Genomic DNA, 27,137 nt, shown 5'->3' with positions numbered 1-27,137 from the left:
AAATACCAGGAACGTCACACTACTAACTAAATAATTGCATTTATGATGTCCGACAGCGGTCTCAAAATGACCGCCCCCGGAGATGGCAGTGCTCCACTTAACACATCTAAATTATGTTAATTTAACTGCGAGAAGGGAGCTGTAAATTATACACAGGAAAGATTAAATACTCAAATTTCCAGAGGCTGAAAATGCTGGAGATTGCATGATAATATTCCAGAAAACAGTAACAAGACCGAGAGAAACGTAGGAGCACACTTAGCTTAAATGCTACGTTCAAAGGAATAATGGGCCGTAGTTGTACAGGGAGGGGGTCCACCAGGTACCTTGATAACGGCTCCCCTTCGTTCGCCACTCTTCCCCCTCAAAGAGTAAAATCTATTCGGGGTGAAGATTGCTATGTGTCGTATAAAAAAATACGTCCCCTGATATTATGCGATATCCTTAAAGATATATTAAGGATACTTGCACTAGGAGTTAGAATTCTGGAGACCTATGGTTAATTCTCTGGGAGTATCACTGTAGCAAAACATCCCTTAGAAAGCTACCTTAAGGAACCTTCCATCAGGACGACATGGCTGAGCCCAAAAACTCAGAATGTACTTCCATAGACGTTCTTATGATTTCTCCCACGACAATTGAAGTGATCAGGACGCTATCATACTCACTCTATATTGTTAGCAAGGTATCAAGGTTTTCCCTAGACCACAGTCATATACTGTACTTTGTAAACCTGGGTTAATGTCCATGCCTGAAATAGGACTTCTGCCCTCCTAATAGTGAGTCATCTACCATACATAAATAACGGAAGGTTTGTTAATATGGGAACAAATAACAAATTCTGAGATAATTTGTATTATTCCATAACTACTGTAATACAAACCTGTAGTTATTTATATAAATTGTCCCGCCATCACTTGTCCCCCAGTAAGTCCTGCCTGCTATCAAAAAGTGATGTAGCTCACAGCTATGAGAGTACATATAGGCTGCTAGGTACCCCCTGCTACCCCTGCCTACCCACTGACGTGGTTAGGCAAGGTTGCCATCTTGCACTTATAGTCTAATGGCTACCTTCCAGCTTTGCCGAAGGTATTAGTTTTGTATTAGGGAAAAATACAAATTATCTCTGAATTTGTCATGTGTCTTGTAATCTACTTTGCTCCAAGTTTTACTATTTGATCAGTAACAAATCCTTTTAACAACCCTTATGAAACTATGGCAGAGTGACTCAGTGGTATCAGCATCTAACTGAAATAATAATTATTTTGTTGACAACGTTAAGAAAATATTGATTATTCTTGCTAATATTGCTTCAATTCTCTCTCTGTAGGTGTGTTAGAAGAAGCAAAGTTCTTTGGCTTAACCACAGCAGTACCTGTTTTAGAAGATTTAATCAATTCAAGAGACTACAAACGAGAACTTGAGCCATTGACTAGAAGAGACATAGTGAAAGCCCTCTTGACCACACATCATCGGGATGAACTACGTTTTCAAGGGGTTAACCTGCAGGGTGCAGATTTGTCAAAGTTAGACCTCAGGAACATTAACTTTAAAGTATGTATTTTTATTCATGCTGCTTTAATTGGGCAAAAATATTCAAATATACTTGGCTTTTGTGATATACAGTATTTTCCACTGATCTTTGATGTAATTTTATAACTTTAAAGATGTTCTTTTATAGTTTGCAGACCTTTCTCATTGTAATCTATCTGGAGCAAATATGAATGGCTGCTGTCTTGAACGGGCTAATCTCCGTGGTGCTAATTTGGAAGGAGCACAACTTCTCAATGTGCGTCTCTTATGTGCAAACTTAGAGAATGCTAATCTTCGCTCATGTAACTTTGAAGATCCAGCAGGGACAAGATCATATTGTGAAGGTAAAATTAGATTATAGTCATGATTCCATAATTCTATTTTCAAGTGCAGTAATAACAGTTATTCTGATGACCGATTTTGTGTTGAAAGGTAGATATTAGGTAAGGTCTTGATAACTATTGAAAGTCATATGAAGACAAAAAATAGACAAATTAAAGAAAAAAAGTTGTTAAATGAGGTCATTACATATCTAACCCGAGAAATGGAAATTGGGGTACAAATTTTTAGTAGTGATGAGGATACTAAAATGTTTCCAAAACAGATGTAATGCACATGGAAACAAACATTAGTCACATTACAGAGTAAGATATTCCCATTGTTGAGTCACATGAAGGGAAGAAATTATAGAAATAATTGGAGCATTTTTGTGTACTGGAATTTGTAACTTGAAAGAGTGTACAATTTGTCGTGACTCGCCTAGTGTTTTATAATGTCCTTTGTTCTGGTACCAAATACAAAATTTTCAGCTCCTTAAAATTAAGAGATATATCAACGATAGCTGAAACTAGCCATAAAACTTTTAGTGAGATGCTACTACCCTCTGCTAGTTAGGGGGGTTAGACCAACACAAGCCACTTTATTTTGGCTTGGAGGAGAGCAGACATTATCAGTTCTCCTCTGTTTTAGGCTGATTAACAACTATAATAAAGAACCAAATGGCCTAAAATTTTTAATTTATCTTTTACTTCTTACAGAATTGTTTTCCTTAAGTGTTATGGTTTACTTTAACACTATTTACTTCTGTTTACCTTCGTCCCTATAGCTTCAGCATAGGAATGAGAATGGAGGTAGACTGAGTCCCTTTGGGGCTTCCAGTCAGGGAGGAATTCTCCAGGGGAACTCAGAAACTATCTTTGGCTATGTTTTACAAGCACCACTTGATGCTAACCTTCAACTTGAGCTCTGCTCATTGATGGGAAGCAGCGAGCGCTGCCCGGAGGTATGCCTCCAGTTGATGGACAACTTTCCCTTCCAAGGGAGAGTTAACTTCCACCAGCTGCTGTCCAGCAATCTTTCCGCTAGCAGGGAGAATTTCCCATAGCGGCAACAGGAATTAGCCTTTCCCGTCTACGGGAGAGACTGCCTTCGCTTGAGTGGTTTCCCCCTCGTGGGATTCCTCTGGAGGGAATTGGATTTGTCCATGCCCTGTTCTTACTCTTCAGAGCAAGGCGGTAGCATGCTTAACTTCTCACCCAGTGAAGTTACGGGGCAAGGAGCTTGGAGCACTCACACAGCTATGCGCTAGAACCATCTCTCGCTACAACGAACAGTTGAGGGAGTTTATCGTCCAACTACAGCTACATGGTAGAACCATCTCTTACCACAACATACAATTAAATGAGTTCAGTGTACACTAATACATATGTGCGTAACTTAACACTTGCCAACTTTAGAGGGTGTTTAGCATACTTTCCATCCTAAGTACTTAATACCCCAATCGCCCATTTGGGACTTGTTTCATAGCACACAAGTTCAGAGAGACCAGTGTAGATCTCTCTATGCAATAATATGTCCCTTCTCACTACTGTATGAGTAAACAGTAACTATGCGAAGTTTAGCTCTCTTCACAGGAGAGAGATCATGCGCTGACATTTAAGTTTCTTGCACATGCGTATGCGCAAGCTTCCACATCTGCGCAACTGTCTCGTCAGCGCTTGCTAACGTTTACAAGCATCGCTAATGCTTGCCAGCGCCCGCTAACATTTGCCAGCGTTCGCTTCGCTAACGCTCGCCTCACCAAACAATTAATTCACAAGACCTTACTTGCCAACCTCTCGGCTCCTGGCAAAAACTTTGGTTCTTTGCATAGGTAAATAACCCTTACATGCAAGACTATTTTCATTGTTGCCATGAAAGAGTGCCTACCCAACACTAATCATTAGGTAGGTGAGCTGGTGAGTTCCCTCTCTGATGGTCTCTACGCAACTACAGATGCTTGAACCTAAAAGAATGTTTACAAATTCCAGAGGTATACAGTTCCCTTTGAGCACATCTTGCAAGTCATTATGAACTAAAATTCATTTGTAAGCAGCCGAAAACTGATGTGCAGTTGAGTTGTTTTTGCATCTTCCCATAATTCTAACTTGGCCAAAAAAGTGTTCTAGGTGATCTTGGCTCATCTTATACATTAACAAAAATTTTAAATGGGGTTCAAGACAATCTATTAGATTATCATATATTTTGATTAAACTCTTTATACATATTAGGAATCCAAGAAAGCTAGTTTTGCAATTGGAATTCAACAAAGGTTAACCCATGGAAGTTTAAATTGTCTTAGATATAATATAGTATGGCCCAAAATATCTTTAAAGAATCTTTCATTATCATTTTGTTTTGATCTTTTAAAATCTCACCCTCACAAAATCCTTGAATTCATCACATCAAGCAAATTATTTATAATATTAATGAAATTGATTGTTGCTTTGCATACCTTGAACTCTACAAAATTGTTATGAAGACAGAACTGGAGTGATTTTGCAACAGATTCACTTAGTAATTGTGCTGCAAGTTTAACATTCATCTTTTTTTTAATCCGTGTCAGATGTTATGATGCTAATTTAGTCTCAAATTGCCAGCCCTTGCATTCTTGAAGCTTATGTAATTCTTCAATGAAATCCCACTTAATAAGGTTTACCTACCCATCAACAAAATGTTTTTTCTCTCTAAAGAATTCCCAATTAACATTCAAACATGGCATAAGTCAAAAATATGAATATCTGCTCTTGCATCACTGGATGAAGAAATTAAGTTTTTATATTTTCAGAACCTAGACTGCAACCAAGCTCTTTCACCATAACAGCATTCGTTGATAGTCCATCAAAAGTCAAAGAGATAATTTTGATCCCCACTTAATGAAGCTTAGCCAAACCTTTACTTAACAAATTAACTCGCTCAGTTGCACCTAGTCCGTTTATCAAAATATCGCCTATTGGTATTACCAACTGCCATTCATTAAGTTAACCATAAATACAAGTATTTCTCTTGCAACTGAAATGCTATCATCATCCAGTTCAATACCGATGTTAGCAAACCGTAAGATCTTGTGCCATCGCATTTGATTTGTTGCTTAATTGCTAATTATTCCATTATTAATGAACATAATAATGGTTTACCAGTTTTCAGTGTCGCATCAGCTTTCATCTTCAATGCTGAAAAGGAAAGAGTAGCAAATCCTGGTTTTCCACCAACTTGCTCGTACCATTTTGATATAGTTCAAGGATGTGGTAAGCATAACATCGAAAATAAAGTACTTACCAATGAAATGTAATAATAGAATTTAAATTTTTGTCGAATCTTTGATTACATTCATAAGCATAAAACGAGGTCGGCATTATTAACTGAAGAGCAGGAATAGTTTGTAGCGTGTCGATGCAGATGGTGGACATATAATGAGCTCCCAGCCATCAGGTTGCAACCTCCTTGGAAGTAACTGGAAATATTTACTATTCTGTAAATGTAGATTTAATTCACCCTTACACAGCTTCTATTATGCTTATTATTCTCCCAAACTGAATTGGTTTTCCTCTACTTTCAGGTGTAAATCTTAGAGGGGCAGTGTTGGAAGGCAGCATGCTGGCTGGTGTAAATCTCAGAGTTGCAACGTTAAAGAATGCCAACCTCAAGAACTGTGATTTACGGGCAGCTGTTTTAGCCGGTGCTGATTTGGAGGTATGTTTGCCTAATAAAGTACTGTACTATGAATTGATAAGTAAACAGAATTTATTATTTATTTTGATGAATCTTACTTGTGAGTCACATGATTGAAATCTTTGAGGTATGAGGTTCTTGGCCTTATACTAAAAACACAAGAAACATTTTTCTCTCAACCCCTATATCCCTCCTTTCTGGGGATTAACCTATGCTGCAGTGTATCACACTGATACTACTGGGTAGAAACCAGGCTAATGGTCTTTGTAAACGACTCAATCATCTTAACTTCTTCTATCTACTTAGTAAGAGAATGTTGACCTTTGTCTCAACCCTTGTGTGGTGTTAACTTTATGGTTTGTACAGTAGGTCTTAGTTCAGGATTATCAAGGTACAGTCATACCTCAATTTTCTTGGATTCTAAGTTTATAGTTTTGGTTATTCCCATATTGAGAGCCGCAAAATATTTTTGCTGTTAGTTTTGATTTTAAACATTTCTCATGGAGTCCTCTCTGTTATGATTGGTGTAGATTGCAACATTATTTTCCACCTATGTCTTATCTTTCCTTTTTAGCTTTTCTACTGTACTGTATACTGCCCAGTATAAGAGCACTAATGAAAATAAAAATAATAACTAGAGAACATGCCTTTGCCACGTCAAGCTGTCTTATTTTGCTCTTACCAAATTTTGTTTAAATTGCTTCTGTAGTTTTTTGTGTAATGTTGTTAACTAACACAAAAATAAACCAACAAAATATTTAGTCATTTACCTGACTTTGTAATTATTCTCAAAGTACTGTGCTGCTGCGTACTTGTACTTGGATGTACTTTATCCAAAATGTTACAGATTCATCCTTGATTCATACCCAACATGACTACCAAGTTTGATCAAAATTGGTACTTTATAGTTATTGTGTAAAATTGCTCACAAACAAATGAATAAACAATGACAAGAGTGAACGTATGTCCTTTGCAAAATCTTTGATTGGGAGAAGGCAAAAATAATAGAAAACCAGTAATGATAAAACAAACTTAATATACACAATAAATTTATCACTAATACCTGCAAACTATTCTGCACTAAACTCATGCTGTTAATATGTTACCAATGAAACTGACAGAAAGATTTTAAGAAATTTTTTAAAGTAAATACACAAAAAATTATCAGCATTTAATTACTAAGGAAAGACTCTCTCTCTCCTCTCTCTCTCTCTCTCTCTCTCTCTCTCTCTCTCTCTCTCTCTCTCTCTCTCTCTCTCTCTCTCTCTCTCTCTCTCTCTCTCTCACTTCAATGATAATTATCATTAGAATTAATTATGTTATTTCATGTAAAAAATAGAATTTGTATGAAATTTTTTGGTTTTATAACTATTTGTTAATTGAAAAATTTTCATTTTAAATTTCTTGGGGTGTGCTATGACAATGTATCATGGCAGTATACAGTTTATTTTTCTGGAATTCCTATACTTTAGGGTACACCCAAGCACACTTTTCTGGGCCTAATTTTGCACAGATTTAAATACTACTGTACATGAAATAAGGCTTTCATCTCAACCAAGCAGAAAGCATTTATCCGAACTGTTCACTTCATCAATGTAAAGATGGTGTTCCCCTTTTGAACATTATGCTTATTAGTTTATTTTTTTTTTTCAATTTACGGGTGGCATGTCACAATATATACTGTAAAATCCTAATTATTATTATTATTATTATTATTGTTATTATTTGTTTATTTATTTATTAATTAATTTATTAGTTTATTGATTTATTATTATTATTATTATTATTATTATTATTATTATTATTATTATTTATTATTATTTATTATTTACTACTACTACTACTACTACTACTACTACTACTACTAGCCAAGCTACAACCCTAGTTGGAAAAGCAAGATGCTATAGGCCCAAGGGCTCCAACAAGGAAAATAGCCTAGTAAAGAAAGGAAGTAGGGAAATAAATAAACGATGAGAAATAATTAACAAAGATTATTCTAAAAACAGTAACAACATCAAAACAGATAAGTCATTTATAAACTATGATAAGACTTATGTCAGCATGTTCAACATAAAAACATTTGCTGCAAGTTTGAACTTTTGAAGTTCTACTAATTCAACTACCCGATTAGGAAGATCATTCCACAACTTGGTCACAGCTGGAATAAAAATTCTAGAATACTATGTAGTACAGTGATGCCTCAGGATACGAAATTAATCCGTTCAGGATGCGGTTTCGTATCCTGATATTTTCGTATCCTGAGTCGTGTTTTACATGTAAATAGCCTAATCCGTTCCAAGCCTTATAAAAAGTCACCCTTTCTTTCATAAACACGCTAAACTGTAGTAATAAACATGCAATGCAGCTATTTCTATAATTCAATAATTAACACAACCGTTAAAAACAGCCTAATCCATTCCAGAAACCACTATGAGATTATTCAATAATGTAGTTATAGCCAAGTTATCCCCCCCAAGCCCAAAGAAAATGGTCCGTTTTCTTTACTACTGTATAAAAGTTACGGTACTGTATGTACGTAAAGCATTTAGATCAGTGAAGGTGTATTGTTACCTGTACGTACACCTAAATTAATGATTGATACATGTACACTCTGAAAAAAAGGTTACAGTTAATTAGTGTAACAAAAAAGTTGAAACTTACCTTTTGATTGAGACGATGTCCGATAGCGAAGTCGCGGCAGAGGAGGATGGCATAAGGCAGAAAACGTAACAAGTGACAGACTACTTACAGTAATTTACACACCTAACACATTAACACTTAAACTTTACGAAATAAAAAAATGGAAGAAATAATTAACACTTAACATTACGTATGGAAAACTATAAAATGAAAGAAAAAATTACTTTAACACTTAACGGTAACATAAAACTTAAAATTGAATTTTTTTTTTTTTTGCTTTTTTATAACTTTACGTTTTTCTTATTTTCTAAATCTCTTCTACTTCTTCATCACTTTCTTTTTTCTGTTTCTTTTCTTTACTTTCACCTTCTAATTCTTCATCCCTTCCTCTTTTCTGTTTCTTTTCTTCACTTTCACCTTCGTCTTGGTCTACTAATACCGCTGGCCTCTTTAATAAGAAACTATCCATTGAAGCTTGTTTCTGCCTACTTTTCAACACATTTCTAAAATGCGTTAGGCAAACGTAATATAATACACTACGTAACAAGTGACAGACTACGTACAGTAATTTACACACTTAACACATTAACACTTAAACTTTACGAAATGAAAAAATGGAAGAAATAATTAACACTTAACATTACGTATGGAAAACTATAGAATGAAAGAAAAAATTACTTTAACACTTAACGGTAACGTAAAACTTAAAATTGAATTTTTTTTTTTTTGCTTTTTTATAACTTTACGTTTTTCTTATTTTCTAAATCTCTTCTACTTCTTCATCACTTTCTTTTTTCTGTTTCTTTTCTTTACTTTCACCTTCTAATTCTTCATCCCTTCCTCTTTTCTGTTTCTTTTCTTCACTTTCACCTTCGTCTTGGTCTACTAATACCGCTGGCCTCTTTAATAAGAAACTATCCATTGAAGCTTGTTTCTGCCTACTTTTCAACACATTTCTAAAATGCGTTAGGCAAACGTAATATAATACACTACGTAACGTTATATACAGTCTATGTATAGTAAACACTAATACAGTACAGTGCACAGTAACGAATGTTTATTAACGATAACACGTGGCGTACGAATGTACTGTATATTAACACTAAGTCAAACAAGCGAAAGCACACAATGTCTGTTAACGATACCGCGGTCGGAACGAAAAGAGAGAGAGAGAGATGAACGCCCGTGCGTAGGCAAGCTGGGATAGTTGCCGACCAATAGGAAAGCAGGATCTTATGGCGTCAGCTAGCGTCTGAGTAGGGAGATAACCAATGAGTGAGCGGGAGGCTGTAAGTGAGTCTACCCAAGTTCAAAGTCAGGCGGCGCGCGCTTTTTAAAATTACTCTCGGCGAAGAGTTGGGATCTCGTAAGGTTTTCGTATCCTGAAATTTTATCCGTATCCTGGGGCATAAAAATCTTCGAATCAATTTTCGCATCCTGAATTTTTCGTAAGCAGAAACTTTCGTATCCAGAGGTATCACTGTATTGGGCCTCATGATGGAGACAGCATGACTATTAGAATTAACTGCATTCCTAGTATTACGAACAGGATGGAACTGTCCGGGAAAATCTGAATGTAAAGAATGGTCAAAATTATGAAAAATCTTATGCAATATGCATAATGAACTAATTGAATGACAGTGCCAAAGATTAATGTCTAGGTCAGGAATAAGAAATTTTATGGACCGTACGTTCCTGTCCAACAAATTAAGATGAGAATCAGCAGCTGAAGACCAGACAGGAGAACAATACTTGAATCAAGGAAGAATGAAAGAATTAAGACACTTCTTCAGAATAGATTGATCACCGAAAATTTTAAAATACTTTCTCATTAAGCCAATTTTTTTGTGCAATTAAAGAAGACACAGACTTAATGTATTTCTCAAAAGTAAATTTACTGTCAAGAATCGCACCTGAAATTTTAAGTCGTACAAAGTTAAAGAAACATTATCAAGGCTGAGATACGGATGTTGAGGATCCATTGTCCTTGACCTACTTACAATCCTACTGTGCATTTTGTTAGGATTCAACCTCATACCCCATAATTTGCACCATGCACTAATTTTAGCAAGATCTCTATTAAGGGATTCAACAACCCCAGATCTACAGTACATTCAAGAGATGGAATTGATGCAAAGAGAGTAGCATCATCTGCATATGCAACAAGCTTGTTTTCTAGGCCAAACCACTTGTCATGTATGAAAAGTAATGGGCCAAGAACACTACCCTGTGGAACACCAGATATCACATTCCTATACTCACTATGGTGGCCATCAACAACAACTCTTTGAGATCTCATAATTAAAAATTCAATAATAATGCTAAGAAACAACCCACCCACTCCCAACTGTTTGAGTTTGAAAACAAGGGCCTCATGATTAACACGGTCAAAGGCGGCACTAAAATCAAGGCCAATCATACACACTTCTTGGCCACAATCAAGGGATATCTGTACAGCATTGGAGATTATAAAAAGGGCATCACATGCTCCAAGGCCTTTACGAAAACCAAATTGCAAACTAGGGAATATAAGGGAATATATGATTACCTTCAGCAAATCTATTAAGACGTTTTGTCAGAAGATGTTAAAAAACTTTAGATAATATTGGAGTTATGGAAATTGGGCAGTAATCAGTTGGACTTGAGGTACCACAAACACATTTACATAGTGGAGTAACATTACAAATTCTCCAACAAGTGCTAAAAGCTCCTCTTATTTCTAACTTACACAAAATAACAGATAACTTTGGAGCTAAGAAATCTGCAGTCTTTATAAAAAACAAAGGAAAAATACCATTTGGGTGTACACCTCCATAGGCATCAAGGTCCATCAAGAGAGTTTTAATTTCACGAGATCAAAGAGCTAAATATGTTAGTTAAGCCTCAGGAAAACAGGAATGAGGAAATTTGAGTTTCTCATTTCCCTGATTACTGTCAAACACATCAGCCAAAAGGGTTGCCTTTTCCTGTTGACATTGAGTGACTGAGCCATCTGGTTCAAGTAAAGGAGTAACTGTTACAATTACACCAAAGAGTGGAGATTTAAGGGTAGTCCACCACTTATGTTCCTTGGTTGTACCAGAAAGGGTTTCTTTTATGGTTAAATTGTATCCCTTTTCAGTTGAAGCGTAAATTTTCTGAGCAAAAACTCTAAGCTGAGTATAGTTATTCCAGGTCAAATCTGATCTGTTACTCTTCCAAAGATGGTAGGTCTCCTGCTTCTCTAAATAAGCACGTCTACAATCATCTTTGAACCACGGTTTGTCCTTCACTCAGTACCTTAGCACACAATAAGGGATACGCCTATCAATTATGTTAACTAAATTCTCATTCAAAGGGATAGTTGTGCAAGAAAATAAGAAAGTGTGTAAAATTTTCTGGATGTGTATTGTATTGTGTTTTTCATGTTAAATTTTTAAAGTGAGAAAAAATGGATTTTGAGCAAAGCAAAAAATCTATTTTCGGGTGATTTGGCCATGTCTTCCTGATGGAAGGTTCCTTTAGGCAGCTTTCTAAGGGATATTTGGCTAGTCCTACTCCCAGAGAATTGACCACAGGTCTCCAGAATTCTAACTCCTGGCACGAGTATCCTCAATAGAACTCTTAAGGATATCGCATAATATCAGGGGACGTATTTCTTGATACGACACATAGCAATCTTCACCCCGAATAGAGTTTTCGCTTTGAGGGGGATAAGTGGCGAAATTGAAGGGGAGTCGTTATTAAGGTTACCCGGTGGATCCCCTCCCGGTACCACCCCGGCGAACTTTTCCTTGTTGCAATTAAGCATGGATAACAGCAGATAGAGTAGTTTTGGGTGGGGACTTTGTTACATACTGTATATGTATACTCCTTTTTAGAAAGGAGGGAGGGTCCTTCAGGACGACATGGCCATATCATCCAAAAATAGATTTTTCGCTTTTCTCAAAATCCGTTTTTTGGGGTCAGCCATGTTGTCCTGATGGAAGTTTACTAGAGAATTACTTGAAAGTATTATATCTGTGGGTTTGTATTAGTGCCTTCACTTTGAACGAGTTCCTTATATGTTGTCCTAGACCTTTATATATGACATTACCGTTATATGTCGTATCCACTAAGCTTGGAACTAGCTTAGCGCTTCCTGCCCCCTGCAGGGAAAGTGTCGACTTCGACTATAAGGATTCAAGGTTTGTATCTCCATAGGGATGGACGGTAAATCTTAGAGATTACCCTTTATCCTTTGGAAATCTGTACTCTGATTTCAAGTTGGGCCCTTCTTGGGTTTAATTAAAACTCTAGTATACTTTATTCATCTGTTACTGAGATAGCAGCAATAAGACACAAATACGTTAAGTACTTTACCTTGTAGCTAAATTATCAATTGTAGTTACAATCAGGTATGAATCTGATCTGGCATTGAAAACACATCAGGGTCCATATTTTCTCCTTTTGGGAAAATATGTAATTTCATCGAAATGATGCCACTCAATAGAGATGTGAAACCAAATCTGACTGATTTGTACAGATTTTGGAAATGTATGAACACCGTGACACAACGTTCACTTGGCACTAGTGTTATCGGTCAGATATGCACCTATGTGGAACAGTGTGTTAATCATAGTTGTGATTTGCACTTGAGGGTAATGTACCCATGCACCCGATGCACTGGAAAGTCCCAAAGCAGTTCCCTGTTTGTCGCAGGTTTAAACGACGAGTTCTTTAGAACTACCCGCCGCCACCACAACATGTCTTATCTTATGTACTTGCTTCGAATAGTGTTGGAAGAAGTTCCGAAAAGAAGCAATTTTCTTAGGATCATGAACTGCAGGTGAGCTGTCAGGATCCGCTCTGCGAATAAGTAGGTGAGCATTGCTCTCAGTTATTTTAGGCATAGATTTTGATCCTGAGGTATCGCCTTGGAAGAGGTGTCCCTCCTTGAAGTCTGAAGTTCTACGAAGATAGACCTTAAGACACCCTAATGGGCATAGGGAGACATCCTCCCCCAGTGGGCAGATTCTCCAAGGACCCCACCTTTTGGTGGGCAACCCGTTTTTGGCGAGAAAAGTAAGATCGGGAAAGGATTCAGTTCTCCCTCTTCTGTGAACTGAATATGGCCTACATCCTTGATAGGGCCAATGTTTCATTAACTCCAGCCCCTGAGGCTATTGTGAACAGAAAATTGACTTTCTGTGTTAGCTCCTTTAGAGTACAATCCTCATTGTTTAGGTTCGAAGCATAGTGTAAGACTTTCACCACCGACCATGTAATGAGCTGTAGAGGGGTTGTCGGCTTGGGTCTAGTGTATGCTTTGGTACCTTAAAATAGGTTTCGCTTATAAGGTCTGTCTCAAAGGCGAATAGAAGTCTAGTTAAGGTGGACTTACACGTGGTTATCGCGTAGGTAAAAGAAGAGAGAGGGACAGAAACCGGTTGAAATTTCTGTTGGTCCCCTTGTTTCCACGAGGGCTGCCCCCTTCTTCCAAGACAATTCACATTGTCTCCTGGTTGGACTTGACTTGTACTCTATAATGAAGTCGGCCACATTCTTCGAGATCCCGAACTTTTGTTCGCTGTTAGGGCGAAAAAATCCTGAAATGTAGGTTGTTGGTTCTCGGGGATGAAATGTAAGAGCCGACTTCTGCACCAGTTGTGATAAAGTTGGGTACAGTATAGGAAACAGCTACAGTTTCAATTCTAGAACTAGAGTAAACCAATTGTTTTTGGGCCATTTGGGGGGCCACTACAGGAGCTGTTCCTTTGCTGGATACTAGCTTGTCGAGGACTTTTAGCAGGAGATTGGTTAGTGGAAGCAGATATATTCGATTCCATCCGTTCCAGTTGAAAGACACGACGTCTATCGCTTCTGCTTAAGGTTCTCGTAAAGGGCTACTAGTTCTTGTTGTCACTCGTTGCAAAGAGGTCGATCTACAGTTCCGGGAATTTTATCGAGAATAAAGGAGAATGAGTCTGCGTCTAGGGACCATTCTGTCTCTATTGGCTTTCGCCTGGATAGAGCATCCGCCGTCACATAGCAGAACCCTTGAAGGTGAACTGCTTGATAATGCCATCTACTCTTCCTTGCCAGGCAGAAGATGGCTAACATCACATGGTTGATGTGAGGTGAACTCGAGCCTTGTCGATTAGACATAATACTATCACCTCGTTGTTAAGAGCCAATCTGATGTGGACTGTTATGCGAGGGGATATTCTCCTCAACGTCAGGAGGACTGTCATAGCCTCCAAGATGTTGATGTGAAAGTTTTTGAACTGGAATGATCAATTTCTTGCCCTTTCCTTTCATACGGATGGCCTCCCCGTTTTTTCAGGGAGGCTTCCGTGTGTATCGCCACTGATTTTTGTGGTGGTTGCAAGAAAATTGTCTGTGCTAGGCTCTTATTCATTGACCACGGCCTCAATAGCGTGCGCAATCAGGTCGGTGTTAACCTTGTCAATTATTTTGAGTGTTTGATGCGTATCTTCTCCAGACTCCTGTCGCATCCTTTGGCTGTGCTTCTTAGCACCGGGTCTGTCACTACTGCGAACCGGAGAGAGCCCAGTGCTCTTTCCTGTTGGCATTTTGAAATCCTCTTGTGTTGGATTAATCTCCTGACAGATGCCGCTATTTTTCTCCTCTTCTTTAATAGAATGGAGAGGTGTTGTGACTGCAAGTTCCCATGGATTCCCAACCATTGGAACTTGTGAGCTGGAGAAAAGCGAGACTTTTAGCGACTGGACTAGAGGCCCAGGTGTTCCAGGAACTGGATCACCTTTCCGGCCGATTGCAGACAAGTAGTCTTGGATGCTGCCCGCACCTGCCAATCGTCCAGGTATGCTACTACCTGTACTCCTTCGGAGCATAGGTGCTGGATGATCGAATCCGTCAGTTTTGTGAATACCTTTGGGGCTATATTTAGTAAAGGGCATGGCTGTGAAGGCAAATTTTGTCTTCTGTAGCCTGATTCCTAGGTAGGAGGAGAGGGGGTGACTGACTGGTAGGTACCGGTAAGCATCTGCCAGGTCTATTGAGACTATATATGCCCCTTTTTTTTTGTTAAAAGGGTCCTTATGTGTAGCACTGTAAGTATCCGGAACTTGTTGTTCTCGATGAACTTGTTGAGTAGAGGCAAGTCTAGAATGACTCTGAGTCTGTCCGAGTCCTTCTTGGGAACATAAAACAGCCTTCCCTGGAATTTTGATGGACTTCACTTTCCTCATTACCCTCTTATTCAAGAGTTCTGAGGCATATTCTTCCAATGGGGGGGGGGAGTTGGAAGAATTTTGGGAAGGTGGGGTGGATTTCATTCCATTTCCAACCAAGTCCATTCATAATTTGGCTGTGGACCCAAGGATCGAAGGTCCAACGATCCCAAAAGTGGAAAGTCTGCCTCCTACCTGGAACCTCACATTGTTTAGAGGTTCCTGAGGATATATTTCCGTGACGACGTGCTCCTCCACCCTTGGGGGATTTCCGGAGGATCCTCTTTACGAGCCCTTACCTTGTAGGGCCGAAAGGTGGTCAAGTGCCTTTGAAAGCCTGGATTAAATACAGGTGACTGGCTACCATCTGATGAAAAACCATTTAGAAGGTGGTTTACGGCTGGGCTACCATTTGAGGCACCGTGATCATGGTCACGGTCGGAAATTGTGCAGTTCTATTGATGATTTCCTCTTTGAGGACATGCCCCACTTTTGGAGCAGGTTCCCATTCTCCTTGGTGGCTTTGGTAATGACTTCTTGGACCACTTCCTGTGAGAAAGGGTCTATGCCCCAGATACCTGATGAAATCAGTTTTCTGGGTTCGTGTTTCACCGTTGATGCAGCAAACACATGGTCTCTACCGGTCCTTTTTTGACCTGAGAAAAACCTACAAATCCATCACAAGGGTGGGGCATTAATAAAGGCCTGCACACATTTCTTAAGCGGTTCTGATGAGACAGGGAGGCGACAAGCTTATCTTTTGTCTCCTGTTCCCTTCTCAAAGGATGGTTTGTCAACTTTGGAAGGTTCTCGTTAAACTGCTGACCTGCTATCTTCGGATCCAACTTCAAGATGGAGAAAGTTAGATGTACTTCTTTCCACTTCTCCTCGCAGGTGGGCATAGCTAGAGATTATGGTTTGCCTTTCTCTAGGATTGGGCAGGGTTTGCCCTCTTCGACTGCTCTCCTGACCCTTTCTAGAGCTTTCCCCGAAAGGGGGAAGGCTCATGAGGAAGGAGCAATGATGGTTGGATGCTTCTTGTTTAATGCTGAGACTTTAGAGTTATTATATACTGTATAGAGTTATTATATCCGGCCCCTTTCTGGGTCTTGGTAAGGATGGCTTGGGCCTTGTCATGTTCGAGGACAATGACTTCCTTCGCGGGATATAGGTTCATTTCGTAGTCTCACAAAGCAATCTGGGTGCGCTGAAAGCTGGGTCAGAATAGAAGCTTTTCAAAGGGATTGGGCCCTAACTTCTAGGAGATATAAAGCTTCCTATTCAACCTGGGCATGTGCTCCGTCTACCCACGGGTTGGTTCGGAACAGTGAGGGAGGTCAGATATTTTAAGGGGCTTTTCGGAGCCCCTGGAAGCGCCAGGGCATTTCCTTCCCTGTACCTCTCTTTTCCTCTCTTTGAGATCTTGCTTATTCTCCTCTCGTTCCTTCTGGAACAGTGTCAGCATCTGCTGGATCGACTCTATGAGCGTTTCGCTCCTGCCGAACTGTCTAGCCAGTTGGGGAGTTTGGGGTTGAAGAGGTTGACGGCATAAGTTAATATGCCGGCACAGTGAGCTGAGATGCCTCAGTCATCGTCTAAACAGATCATTCTTTCTCCGTGGGTGGTTGAACCCCTCCTTATTTAGGGCCTTCTTGCAGTAGGTCCTTTCTGGTGTCAATGGATGCCTCTGACATCCGATCTTGGTGGATGTCCAAGCCCTGCAGTGCCTGTTGATATCCGTGTCCACCGTCCATTGGATAGAGGGAGGCTGGACCTGTGCCTGAGGCACAAACGTATTCGATTGAGCCTTAGAGAACAGTAGGTACTTCAAAGATTTGTTAGGTAGGTAAGGTCCCTGAAAGTTCTTCTGGAAGCCTCATACTCACCTTTGTTGGGTTTCCTTTGCTGTATCCCTTGACTCCGTAGTGTCAGGGATGTCTTTTACAAAGCCGTCAGTCAGCAAGGTCAAGCGATTGGAGTGACCTTTCGGGTCCCAGAACCTCAGAGATCCAGATACGATGCGGCAGGGGCATAAGACCTGTACACCGGATGCCCACAAAAGTTCTTACTCTTGTGGTTGCAGAACACCACTGTACACTTCGCCATCGGCTCCTCCTGTAAGGGAGAAAAGGGTGAATGAGTATTAGGTTATTTGTATTATTGATATAATATATGCTAAAAATACGGGTTACAGTACCTCAGGGATCCAAATACGATGCAGCGGGGGCATGAGACCTGCACATCTTGTGGCCACAAAAGGCCCTCCTTTTGCGGTTGCAGAACATGACTGCACACTTCACCTTGCCCTCCTCCTGTAACGAAGGAAAGAGTGAAATGAGTATGGGGTAATTTATCATACTGATAAATATATTCACATGTATTAAATAGTAATCATTACTTTTATAATTATAGCTTAGGATAGTAAGCTAGAAAGGAAATAGGAAGGACACATATCAGTGTTTCCTGTCCAGGCAATTGCTGTGACCTCCCTCAATATTAATATTTTAAATTTCCTTATTAGGGAAATATAGGGTAGCATAGCTCTAATACTTAGAGCTTAAGTCAGTGTATACTAACACTAACTCCTCACAAGTGAAATATTAATACTGTAGGGTAAATATATGTGTTCCAATGATCTAGGATACATCAGAATGTTGAAGGAATGCTTCACCTCAACATTTACTTAGCAGTCTCAACAGTGGACTGTGAAAGGATACGCAGAGTATGTTGGAAAATCATACTATTGTATGTCATATACTGTAGTTTTCTAACTGCTGTATTTGCTATACTGCAGGAATACTGGCTACTGTATAATCTTATACTGTAGATCTGCCGGTGTACTACCGGGCTAGGCTAGTACCTGGCGGCACTAGCCGACAGAAAGAGAGAAAGAATGGAGAGAAGGACTACCGTATTATTATAGTTTAATACAATAATTAGGGTTGTAGGGACTACTGTCTCTACTGCCTTCTTTTCAAAATGAGGATTCAAATGGACGGGGAGAGAATGTATTAATTCTAGCTTCCATCCAGCCACAATATCTGTTGCCGGCTGCACTGCCGGTTACAGGGTTTGTGGATGGCAGTCCAAGGGAGGACTGAAGAATACTCAAAGTTGTAATGGGTCTCCCACCGGCAGCCGTCACGGCCGGCAGAACCTTTCCCGGAGCCTGTAGGAGCCCGGCCGGCATCGTAATCAGCCCGGCTAGCGGGGTGATTGTAGAATACCGGCCACAGGGATCGTGACACTAAAGGACAGATGGGGGAAGGGAAGGGGTCTTATGATTTGCATAGAAGGAAGGCGGCAGGTATGCCTCCTGCTTTCGGCTGCAAATGTTTCCTTGCCGGTGCCGTCTTTTGCGGCAGAGGAATAACGATTCCTTAGTCTAAGACATTGCCAGATATAAGACATGTCTTCTAGTCCACAAGGGAGAAAGGTGGCGGCAATTGTACTACCACTTTCGGTTGTGGACTAGGGAAGCCGGGCTTCCTATGCTGGCAACGGTGTAACCGGCAGGGGAATGACTAGTCCCCCCCCATCGGTAGTGTTTCCGGCAACAAGACTAAATACTCGTGAGTTACTGTCGTATTTCAAAGCCGGGATACTCACCGGCAAAGAGGATGGACAGAAACACTATCTCAGTCAAGCTGGAGTACACTACTCTAAGATAGGGTTGCCGCCTAATGGCGGCACTCGGAGGGAAGGAAGGGTTTATCCTTATATCTCTAAAAGAGAAGAGCATCGAATTGTAATAGTAATTCTAGGAGATGTTCTATCTCCGCTTGAATTAATAAAACGATACGAGAGAATAAACGGGGATAACGTTACTAAAGTATACTAAAACATGTTAGGCTAACCTAACCCGAGTCGGGATCTCGCCTACCTATATCACCGAGGCCCTAACGTATACTATCAAAACGTTTTAACAGAAGAGGAAATATTACATGTGTAAATCTTATCTTCACTAGTATGATTTGCCTAAATAGCTACAATTCATTATAGTTAAATACCGGGAACGTCGTACTACTAACTAAATAAAGCATTTATGGTGTACGACAGCGGTCCAAAGTGGCCGCCTCGGTGATGGCTCTGCTCCACTAAACACATCTAAACTATGCTAATTCAACTGTGAGAAGGGACCCAAAATTTATACACTGGAAAGATTAAATACTCAACTTTCCAGAGGATGAAGATGCTGGAGATTGCATTGTAATAATCCTTTATAATAGTAACAACACCTAGAGCAATTGGGAGAAACACCGTGCTTAATTCGCTACTACTAAAGGAATGGTTGGCTGGGGTGGTACCGGGAGGGGATCCAGCGGGTAACCTTAATAACGGCTCCCCTTCAATTTTGCGACTCTTCCCCCTCAAAGCGATAAATCTTTACGGGGTGAAGATTGCCATGTGTCGTATCAAGTAATACGTCCCTTGATATTATGCGATATCCTTAAGAGTTGTATTAAGGATACTCACGCCAGGAGTTAGAATTCTGGAGACCTATGGTCAATTCTCTGGGAGTATGACTGTAGCCAAATATCCCTTAGAAAGCTGCCTTAAGGAACCTTCCATCAGGACGACATGGCTGAGCCCAAAAATATTTTTTTTTTCTTTATAGAATCATTGTGTAAAGAATTACCATACTTTTTTCCAGTATTTGCAAGTACAGTATGACATTCCCATTAAAACTTTTTTTTTTTTCCACAGAATTGTGATTTATCCGGGAGTGATTTGCAAGAGGCCAATTTACGAGGTGCTAACCTAAAGGATGCTGCTTTTGAATTAATGCTCACTCCTCTTCATATGTCTCAAACTATGACCTGTGACCTTTAATTAATTTTATAGTTTTAAGGTGAATTTAACTTTTTTTAGGTAAATATAAATATGAATGTGTATTATTTTACTATAATTCTCTTTCAAGTGTGTGTTGATATAAGTTCCGTATGATCTATGTTATTCCAGATATTTTTTCAAGGCAAGATTAGTTACACTGTAACAGTAGCTTTGGTTAATTTTTCAGGCAGTACTAAAAGTACTCTAGTACGCTTCAAGATTAAACCAGAAAATATTAAAATTTTGATAATAAAATTTCACATTTCCACACTCACCTGATAATCATATTGCTTCTCCAGAAGCCAAGTTTAATTGACACTTTGCCGTAAAATTTCTAAAATTTAAACATTATCCCATTTTTGTTCACTTCATCAAATAGTAATGCCCTCAAAAAAGAAACAGAGGCCTTTAGCAATAAGTGGTAATACGCCCAGGTTGCTGCGTTGGGTAGTACTGTAAAGTCTTCAATTTTGAAGTCAATATTATCCCTCCTCTTGATATACGAGTTAGTGGGGAGGAGGGCAGACATGTATATGAATATTAGGTAAGTATAGAAATAAGTAATTTTATTATTAGAATTCTTATTTCTGTGAATCTCCCCATACAGGTAGTCGCCGACTTACGACATTTGCGACTTATGACTGTTTGACTGTATGACGACTTTTTTACTGTGATGATGTCACAAGTTTGTCTGAATTAGGACGCTTATAGGAAAAATTTTCTTCCCGCCATTCTTCGTCAATTCGTGCCCACAGCATCTCAGTTGTGACATACTTATCACCACTGTACTCCTTACTATGCTTGCCCTTCTTGTTGCATCATTTTCCAATCTTTCAAACAGTCAACATCATATCTTATTGTGCCAATGCTGAACCCACAGGAGGTGTTTGTTGTTTGCCTCTCTGAGGACTTGATCTGTGAAAACTAGCTATGAGGTCCCAATGATAGTCCCGTAATCCAGCTCATAAGACCAATTAGTACAATACCTATCCTATTAGTAGCTTCAGTGTATCCCCCCAAAAAACACTACTGTTCTAATAGGTCATTATAATCAATCATCTGACTACTGTCGTATATGCATAAGTTTGACACTAGTGTTCAAACAGTTTGTCTTTTGACTTTCGCTTAGAAGTCAAAGTCAGTAATCTGGGGTATCTTTGAAAAAGAAAGAAAAAAAAAAACTGCTTGCAAAATTCAGGAAATGGATGCAGTATATATGTTGACACTGGTGATTTTATTCAAGAGGTAACATTTTGATACTGCTGCCATTAATGGTCTCATATAGTAAAAAGGTCTTTGCCACCAGAAGGGGTTTAGAGTCATCCTCTTGTTCTGAGATTCCCTAAACATTACTGTTAAACAACTGTGTATATCTTTGTTATGGGAGGGAAGGCATCGGCAGTGTTTTGCATTCACTACCTATGTTCTGGGATCTGGTATTAGATAAAAAAGACTTCTAACTTACTTCTGAAACTTGTTGCAGACAAGTTTACATTGGATCTATTCTAAAACTTACACAGATCGAGACTCTCTAAGGAAAGGAAAGATCAGTAGTTTGGAGAAACCAAATTTTTCGTGCTTAGCTGGGTGCATGATAGGGTAGTGGTGTTGTCAAAACTACTACCACTTTGTTACCACCTGTATTTTTCTGAAATAATTTTTATAACTGTTTTGCTAGTAACTAGACAATTGAGGAGGGAGGGAGGAAGGGAAGGAGAGAGTTGGACGGGGTACCGTATTTACATTCTTCCGTACACTACGTCGTGCAACAAACTTAAAATTAACTTAACTGAACTTATGCCTAATGATTTAAAAAAAAAAAAATTATTCATATCTACTTATGTATTCTTATCTTTTTATATTTTTTTTCTTTACTGTTCTTCTCTTGTATTAGATCTTTTTGCCTCACTTTCACTTGCTGCAGGCCTTTAAAAAAAATACCTATCCAAGGACCTTTGTTCCTGTCTTCCTTACCTAGACATGATGGTTAGGACTTTGGAAGGCTTTGTGCTCTTAATAGCATCCTGTTTGAGGATGGTACATATCATTGATGTACTCTCGTAATATCGGGCCAACTCTCTCACTCGGACATCACGTTCATCTTCCCCAACTTAAATATCAAGTATTGCAACACAATCAGGGACTGTATGTGGGAATACAGTCTATATGTTTTAAAGAGCCAATGAGATACGGCCGAGTAAGCAGACTAATTCTGCCTCGATACTAACCTTACCAAGGTTATAACAGATAGGCTAATGTACACTTGGTTGGGATTCTGAAACACTGAGCCAATAGGCATAGGAGGAGATGATGATGGTGATGATTATGAGCCAGAAAATTACTACAGTACAGTACAATTAAACAGTAATACTCACCCTTAACTGATAAGGCAGACTATAATGAGGTTATGCTAGCCTAACCAAGGCATACATCCTCGAACTAAATTATCCCTTTACTGTATATTCATAAGTGTAAGAATTGGAACTTATTGATAATGAATGAAGTTACCCAAAATGGTGCCGGAAGCCTACAACCCCCCTTTATATTACTAAGAGACGAATGTCTAAGATGGTAAAATTACTTGTGAAATATTCGAAATGCAACACTAAACGTTTGGGAAAGCATAAACAAACAAACACAAATAATCGAATGCTGACGCTAACCAAACATGCTCACATCAATAATAATGATTAGAGAAAAATAACTGACTACTATTACATATATTAATAATGTTCTTGGAGATGATCACACATAAAACGGTTTCCTTCGATGGCATTAAATTGAATGATGGTTGTGGGTTTGTTGCGATATACAGTAGGTATGATGGCAAGTACTGGAGCAATGGTTTCTTTCTGGGACGCCGTACATAACGTCACTCATAGCAGACAACCTTCAGCTCTTGAGGTACTGTGTCAAGTTAAAAAAAGGCTGAACTTCTTAGGTCTCCCCTATACACATTGAGGCCATGCCTTGCATGTTGTTACACTGACCCTAGAGCAGGGAGACAATATTTCTTTGGTATTAATGTCATATTGGATTTCATGTTCTAGTTTTTATAGTTTTTGAAGAGTTGAAAGACACAGGCTTACAAAGCTGAGGACTATGAAGTGTGTGAAATAGAAAATGATGAATGGAGAATTATTGATTTAAAAGCTCAAGATAGAGACAACTGGCAAAATTTAATCAAGGTCTTTTGTGTCAATAGGCCTAGGAGGAGATGATGATGATGATGATGGTGAGTCCTTAACAGGACAAGTCCTTGGAGACCACACCGCACTTTAACCCTAAAAATATATAAAAATGAATTAAAAACACAATGAAAATTGCTAAAGTACAACTTTCAGTCTCAAATAAAAAAAAAATCAATATGGAAAAAAAACGCTAGTAAGAGTTTGAAGGACACCCAAGACATTGTTTTAAGTATTAAATCATATGTAAATTTAGCAGGACTTTAAGTCTGGATAGAAAAAAAATTAATCCGATAAAATATAAAAAATAAAAAATATTTTCTCAGTGGTAGTACCAAACCATGTACAGACCTCCATAATGAAAAATAATTGAATAATTTACCCATAGAAATAAAAAGCACTGCCTTGGATATAACATTACTTCTAGATAAACCCTTAAAAATACTACAAGTTCATTAAAACCTTTGGATAGTTTCCAAAGTCTGAAAGAAGGAAGATTTGTAGTAGCTTGAGGTCTTGTTCATGTGGTCATGGACATTAGTCTCGAGGTATAGTACCTAGTAACAACTGGCTCACTTCTTGAGCATTCTGAGCAACTGGAAACTTGAAGATGGGTATGGATGAGTGGCTGGAACCCATTTCGAAGGTGAATACTTATATTTCATTGCAAAATAATTAGATATGAAGAGATCAAATAAATTCAGTATTAAAAGTTATGACATAATTCAGGAATTTATAAAGTTGATTTTTTGGCCTCAAGCCATGTTGTCCTGATGGAAGGTTCCTATAAGTAACTTCCTAAGGGATATTTGACTGCAGTGATATTCCCAGAGAATTTACCTTTAGGTCTCCAGAATTCCAACTCCTGGCGCGAATATCCTTAAAATTTCTCTTAAGGATATCACATAAATCAGGGGACGTATATCTTGATACGACACATGGCAATCTTCACCCCAAATAGCGTTTTTGTTTCGAGGGGGAAAGTGGCAAAATAGAAGGGGAGCCGTTATCAAGGTACCCTTCCTCCCGTACTTCTGAATATCTAGATGGCGCTGTATGTCAACCCAGCGTGCTATTCCTATAGTTGTAGCAGTCTCACACGGTGATTTTCCCTGTTGCTCTTTCGTTACGCTCTGGGTTTTTTATTTATCATGCAATCTCCAGCCTCTTCTGCCTCTGGAAAGTTGAGTATTTGATCTTTACAGTGTATAAATTTTAGCTCCTGCCTCACAGTGAAATTAGATTAATTTTAAGAGTTGGAGCTTCGCCGTCACCGGAGGCGCCATGGGTGCTGTCGTTCATAACGCATGTGTTATTTAGTTAGTCTGAATGACTTTCCCAGTTTTAATAGAATGAATATTTACGAAGCTATTCAGTTATAATATTCTAGGAAGTTATATATTATGTCGATTGTATTCTTTAGAGTTTCGGCGAATTAGGTAACCGAACCTCACCCGCGCTAGGCTTCCTAGCCTATGTGCTTTAGTTTACCTTCATGCATGATATAGAACGACATTCCTAGTTGTAATAGCATTTAAATATGAAGCTATTTAGGCAATTTATACTTGAAAGATTTATTGATTGCATATATTTCCTCTTCCTCATCGATTGTATACGAAAGAGTTTCGGCGATTAAGGTAACCGAATCTCGCCTGGCACTAGGCTACTAGCCTAGGTGCTTTAGTATACTTTCATACATGTTCCCAGTTATCCTCGTGTATCGTTTTATCAATTCGAGCAGAGATAGATATCTCCTAGAATTATTATATAAATCGATACTCGTCTCCAGTGGAGATTTAAGGGTAATCCCTCCTTCCCTCTGAATGCAGCCATAGGCTACAACCCCATCTTGGTCTTGCCATTGAGTAGACACTCCGGCTTGACTAGGCTAGTGTTTTCTGTCTCTTTCCCTTTGCGGCAGATAGCCGACTTTGGGTTTTTGACAGAACCTCAGAGTATTTAGTCTTTTGCCGGTGGCTGGCCAGCAGAGTGAGTAGTCACTCCCCTGCCGTCCTCAGCCACCGGCATAGGAGGCTAGACCTCCCTAGGCTGCACTTAAAGTGGTTGTAAGATGCCGCCACCTTCTCCCCTGCGGTCTAGAAGACTAGTCCTGTGCTGGCAGACCCTAGGCTGAAGAATAGACATTCTTCTGCTGCCTAGGATGGCGCCGGCACTGAAACGATGTTTCTCCCCTGTTGAGAGGGGGCGGCAAGCCTGCCGCATCCTCCTAACTCTATTTCGGCAGACCCTAGGCTGAGGAATAGATATTTCTCTGCCGCCTAGGGCGGCGCCAATATTGAAACAGAGTTTCTTCCTTGTGTGGTAGGGCTGGCAACCCTGCCGCCTCCTTCCACACTTTATACAGGACCCTTTTCCCTACCCCCTCTGTCCTTTAGTGATGGCCTAGCCATCGCAACTCTTGGCCGTCATCCTACAAGCTCACTGCTTGCCGGCGGGTTGTGGGGCCAGCTGGGCCTCCTACATAGCAGCTGTTTAGTTGCTCAGCCTTCCCTTATGGACACAAGGCTCCGGGAAAAGCTGTGCCGGCTGTGGCGGCTGCCGTTGGGAGACCCTTATTCCTGTAGAGTGTTCTTCAGTCCTCTCTTGGACTGCCATCCATATACCCAGGGCCGGCAGTGACCGGCAACAGTTTGTGTGAATGGGTGGAAGTCTGAATGATATATTCTCCCCTTCCATTTGAACCCTCCTTCTGGAGCAAGGCAGTAAGGTTAAGTTCTTACACCTTTATTTATTGTTAACAAACATTCAATAAGGTATCCCTTCACTCCATACTCTCTCTCTCTCTGTCAGCTAGTGCCGCCAGGTACTAACCCAGCCCGCAACATGCTGGCTGGGCCGGTGTCGTCAGATACTAACCCAGGCGGCTTCGGTGCTGCCAGGTACTACCCCATTCGGCGTGGATCGTGCCTCCGGGTGCTAGTTTAGCCGGCAACATGCAGGCTAAACTACAGTATATGATTATACAGTAGCCTGTATGTTTGCAGTATAGATCATACTGCAGACAGAAAACTATAGTATACATTATACAGTAGTTATTTTTCAACATACCCTGTGTATCCTTGCACAGTCTATTGTTGAGACCAGTTATATACTGAAGGAAAAGATTTCTTTCAACAGACTGATAGATGATCAGTTACCATTTACCCACATTATTAAAACCTTGGGAAAGGTCAGTGTTAAGTTACACTTATCTACCCCTAGGAGGAAACCTTCCCTTGGGTTTCGTGAATAGGAAAACTCTAGGTTTTAATTTTGGGGGAGGTAGCAGCACTTGGCTGGACAGGAAACACAAGTATGTGTCTTTCGTAGTTCCTTTCTAGCTTGTCTATCCTAAGCTATAATGTTAAAATATTAATGATAATATTTTATTAGTTTATCAGGCGAGATAAACTACCGCATACTCATTTAATTTTCCTCTCTTTAAAAGGAGTACCATCCAAAGTGCTTGCAAGTCTTCTGCAATGTCAGGAGCAAGGACTTCTGTGGACACGCAGAGTGCAGGGCTCATGCCCCCTACACCACTTCCCAGGAATCTCTCAGGTATTGAGACCCCCAAGATTGTAAGATTTGTAAGGCCTTGGTTACCGAGGCTTTTGATGACCCCAAGATAACGGAGTCAAGGGATGCAGCATGAGAGAAGCTGCACAGATGGGTTCATGGTTTTAAGAAGAACGCCACGGGACCTAACCTTCCTCGTGAACGGATGCGCTCCTTGCTGTTCCCAAAAGCGGGTGTGGAAGCTGTCATACCCCACCCA

The 27,137-nt window shown here is 39.7% G+C and overlaps 1 protein-coding gene across 1 annotated transcript in view; it reads left to right on the top strand.

Moving 5' to 3' along the window:
- LOC137645944 (BTB/POZ domain-containing protein KCTD9-like) overlaps nucleotides 1–20,234 on the top strand; it is a 131,717-nt gene extending 111,483 nt beyond the window's left edge. The window contains exons 6-9 of the mRNA XM_068379016.1: nucleotides 1,331–1,554; nucleotides 1,682–1,877; nucleotides 5,411–5,544; nucleotides 20,046–20,234. Coding sequence (XP_068235117.1) covers nucleotides 1,331–1,554; nucleotides 1,682–1,877; nucleotides 5,411–5,544; nucleotides 20,046–20,171 — 680 coding nt within the window. The 3' untranslated portion in view covers nucleotides 20,172–20,234. The remainder of the gene's footprint in view (nucleotides 1–1,330; nucleotides 1,555–1,681; nucleotides 1,878–5,410; nucleotides 5,545–20,045) is intronic.
- The last annotated feature ends 6,903 nt before the right edge of the window (nucleotides 20,235–27,137 follow it).

This window comes from Palaemon carinicauda, chromosome 8, assembly GCF_036898095.1.
Source record: "Palaemon carinicauda isolate YSFRI2023 chromosome 8, ASM3689809v2, whole genome shotgun sequence".
In the NCBI taxonomy this organism is placed as follows: domain Eukaryota; kingdom Metazoa; phylum Arthropoda; class Malacostraca; order Decapoda; family Palaemonidae; genus Palaemon; species Palaemon carinicauda.
Note: the sequence above shows the minus strand (reverse complement) of the source record. Positions and strands in the feature narration are given on the sequence as shown.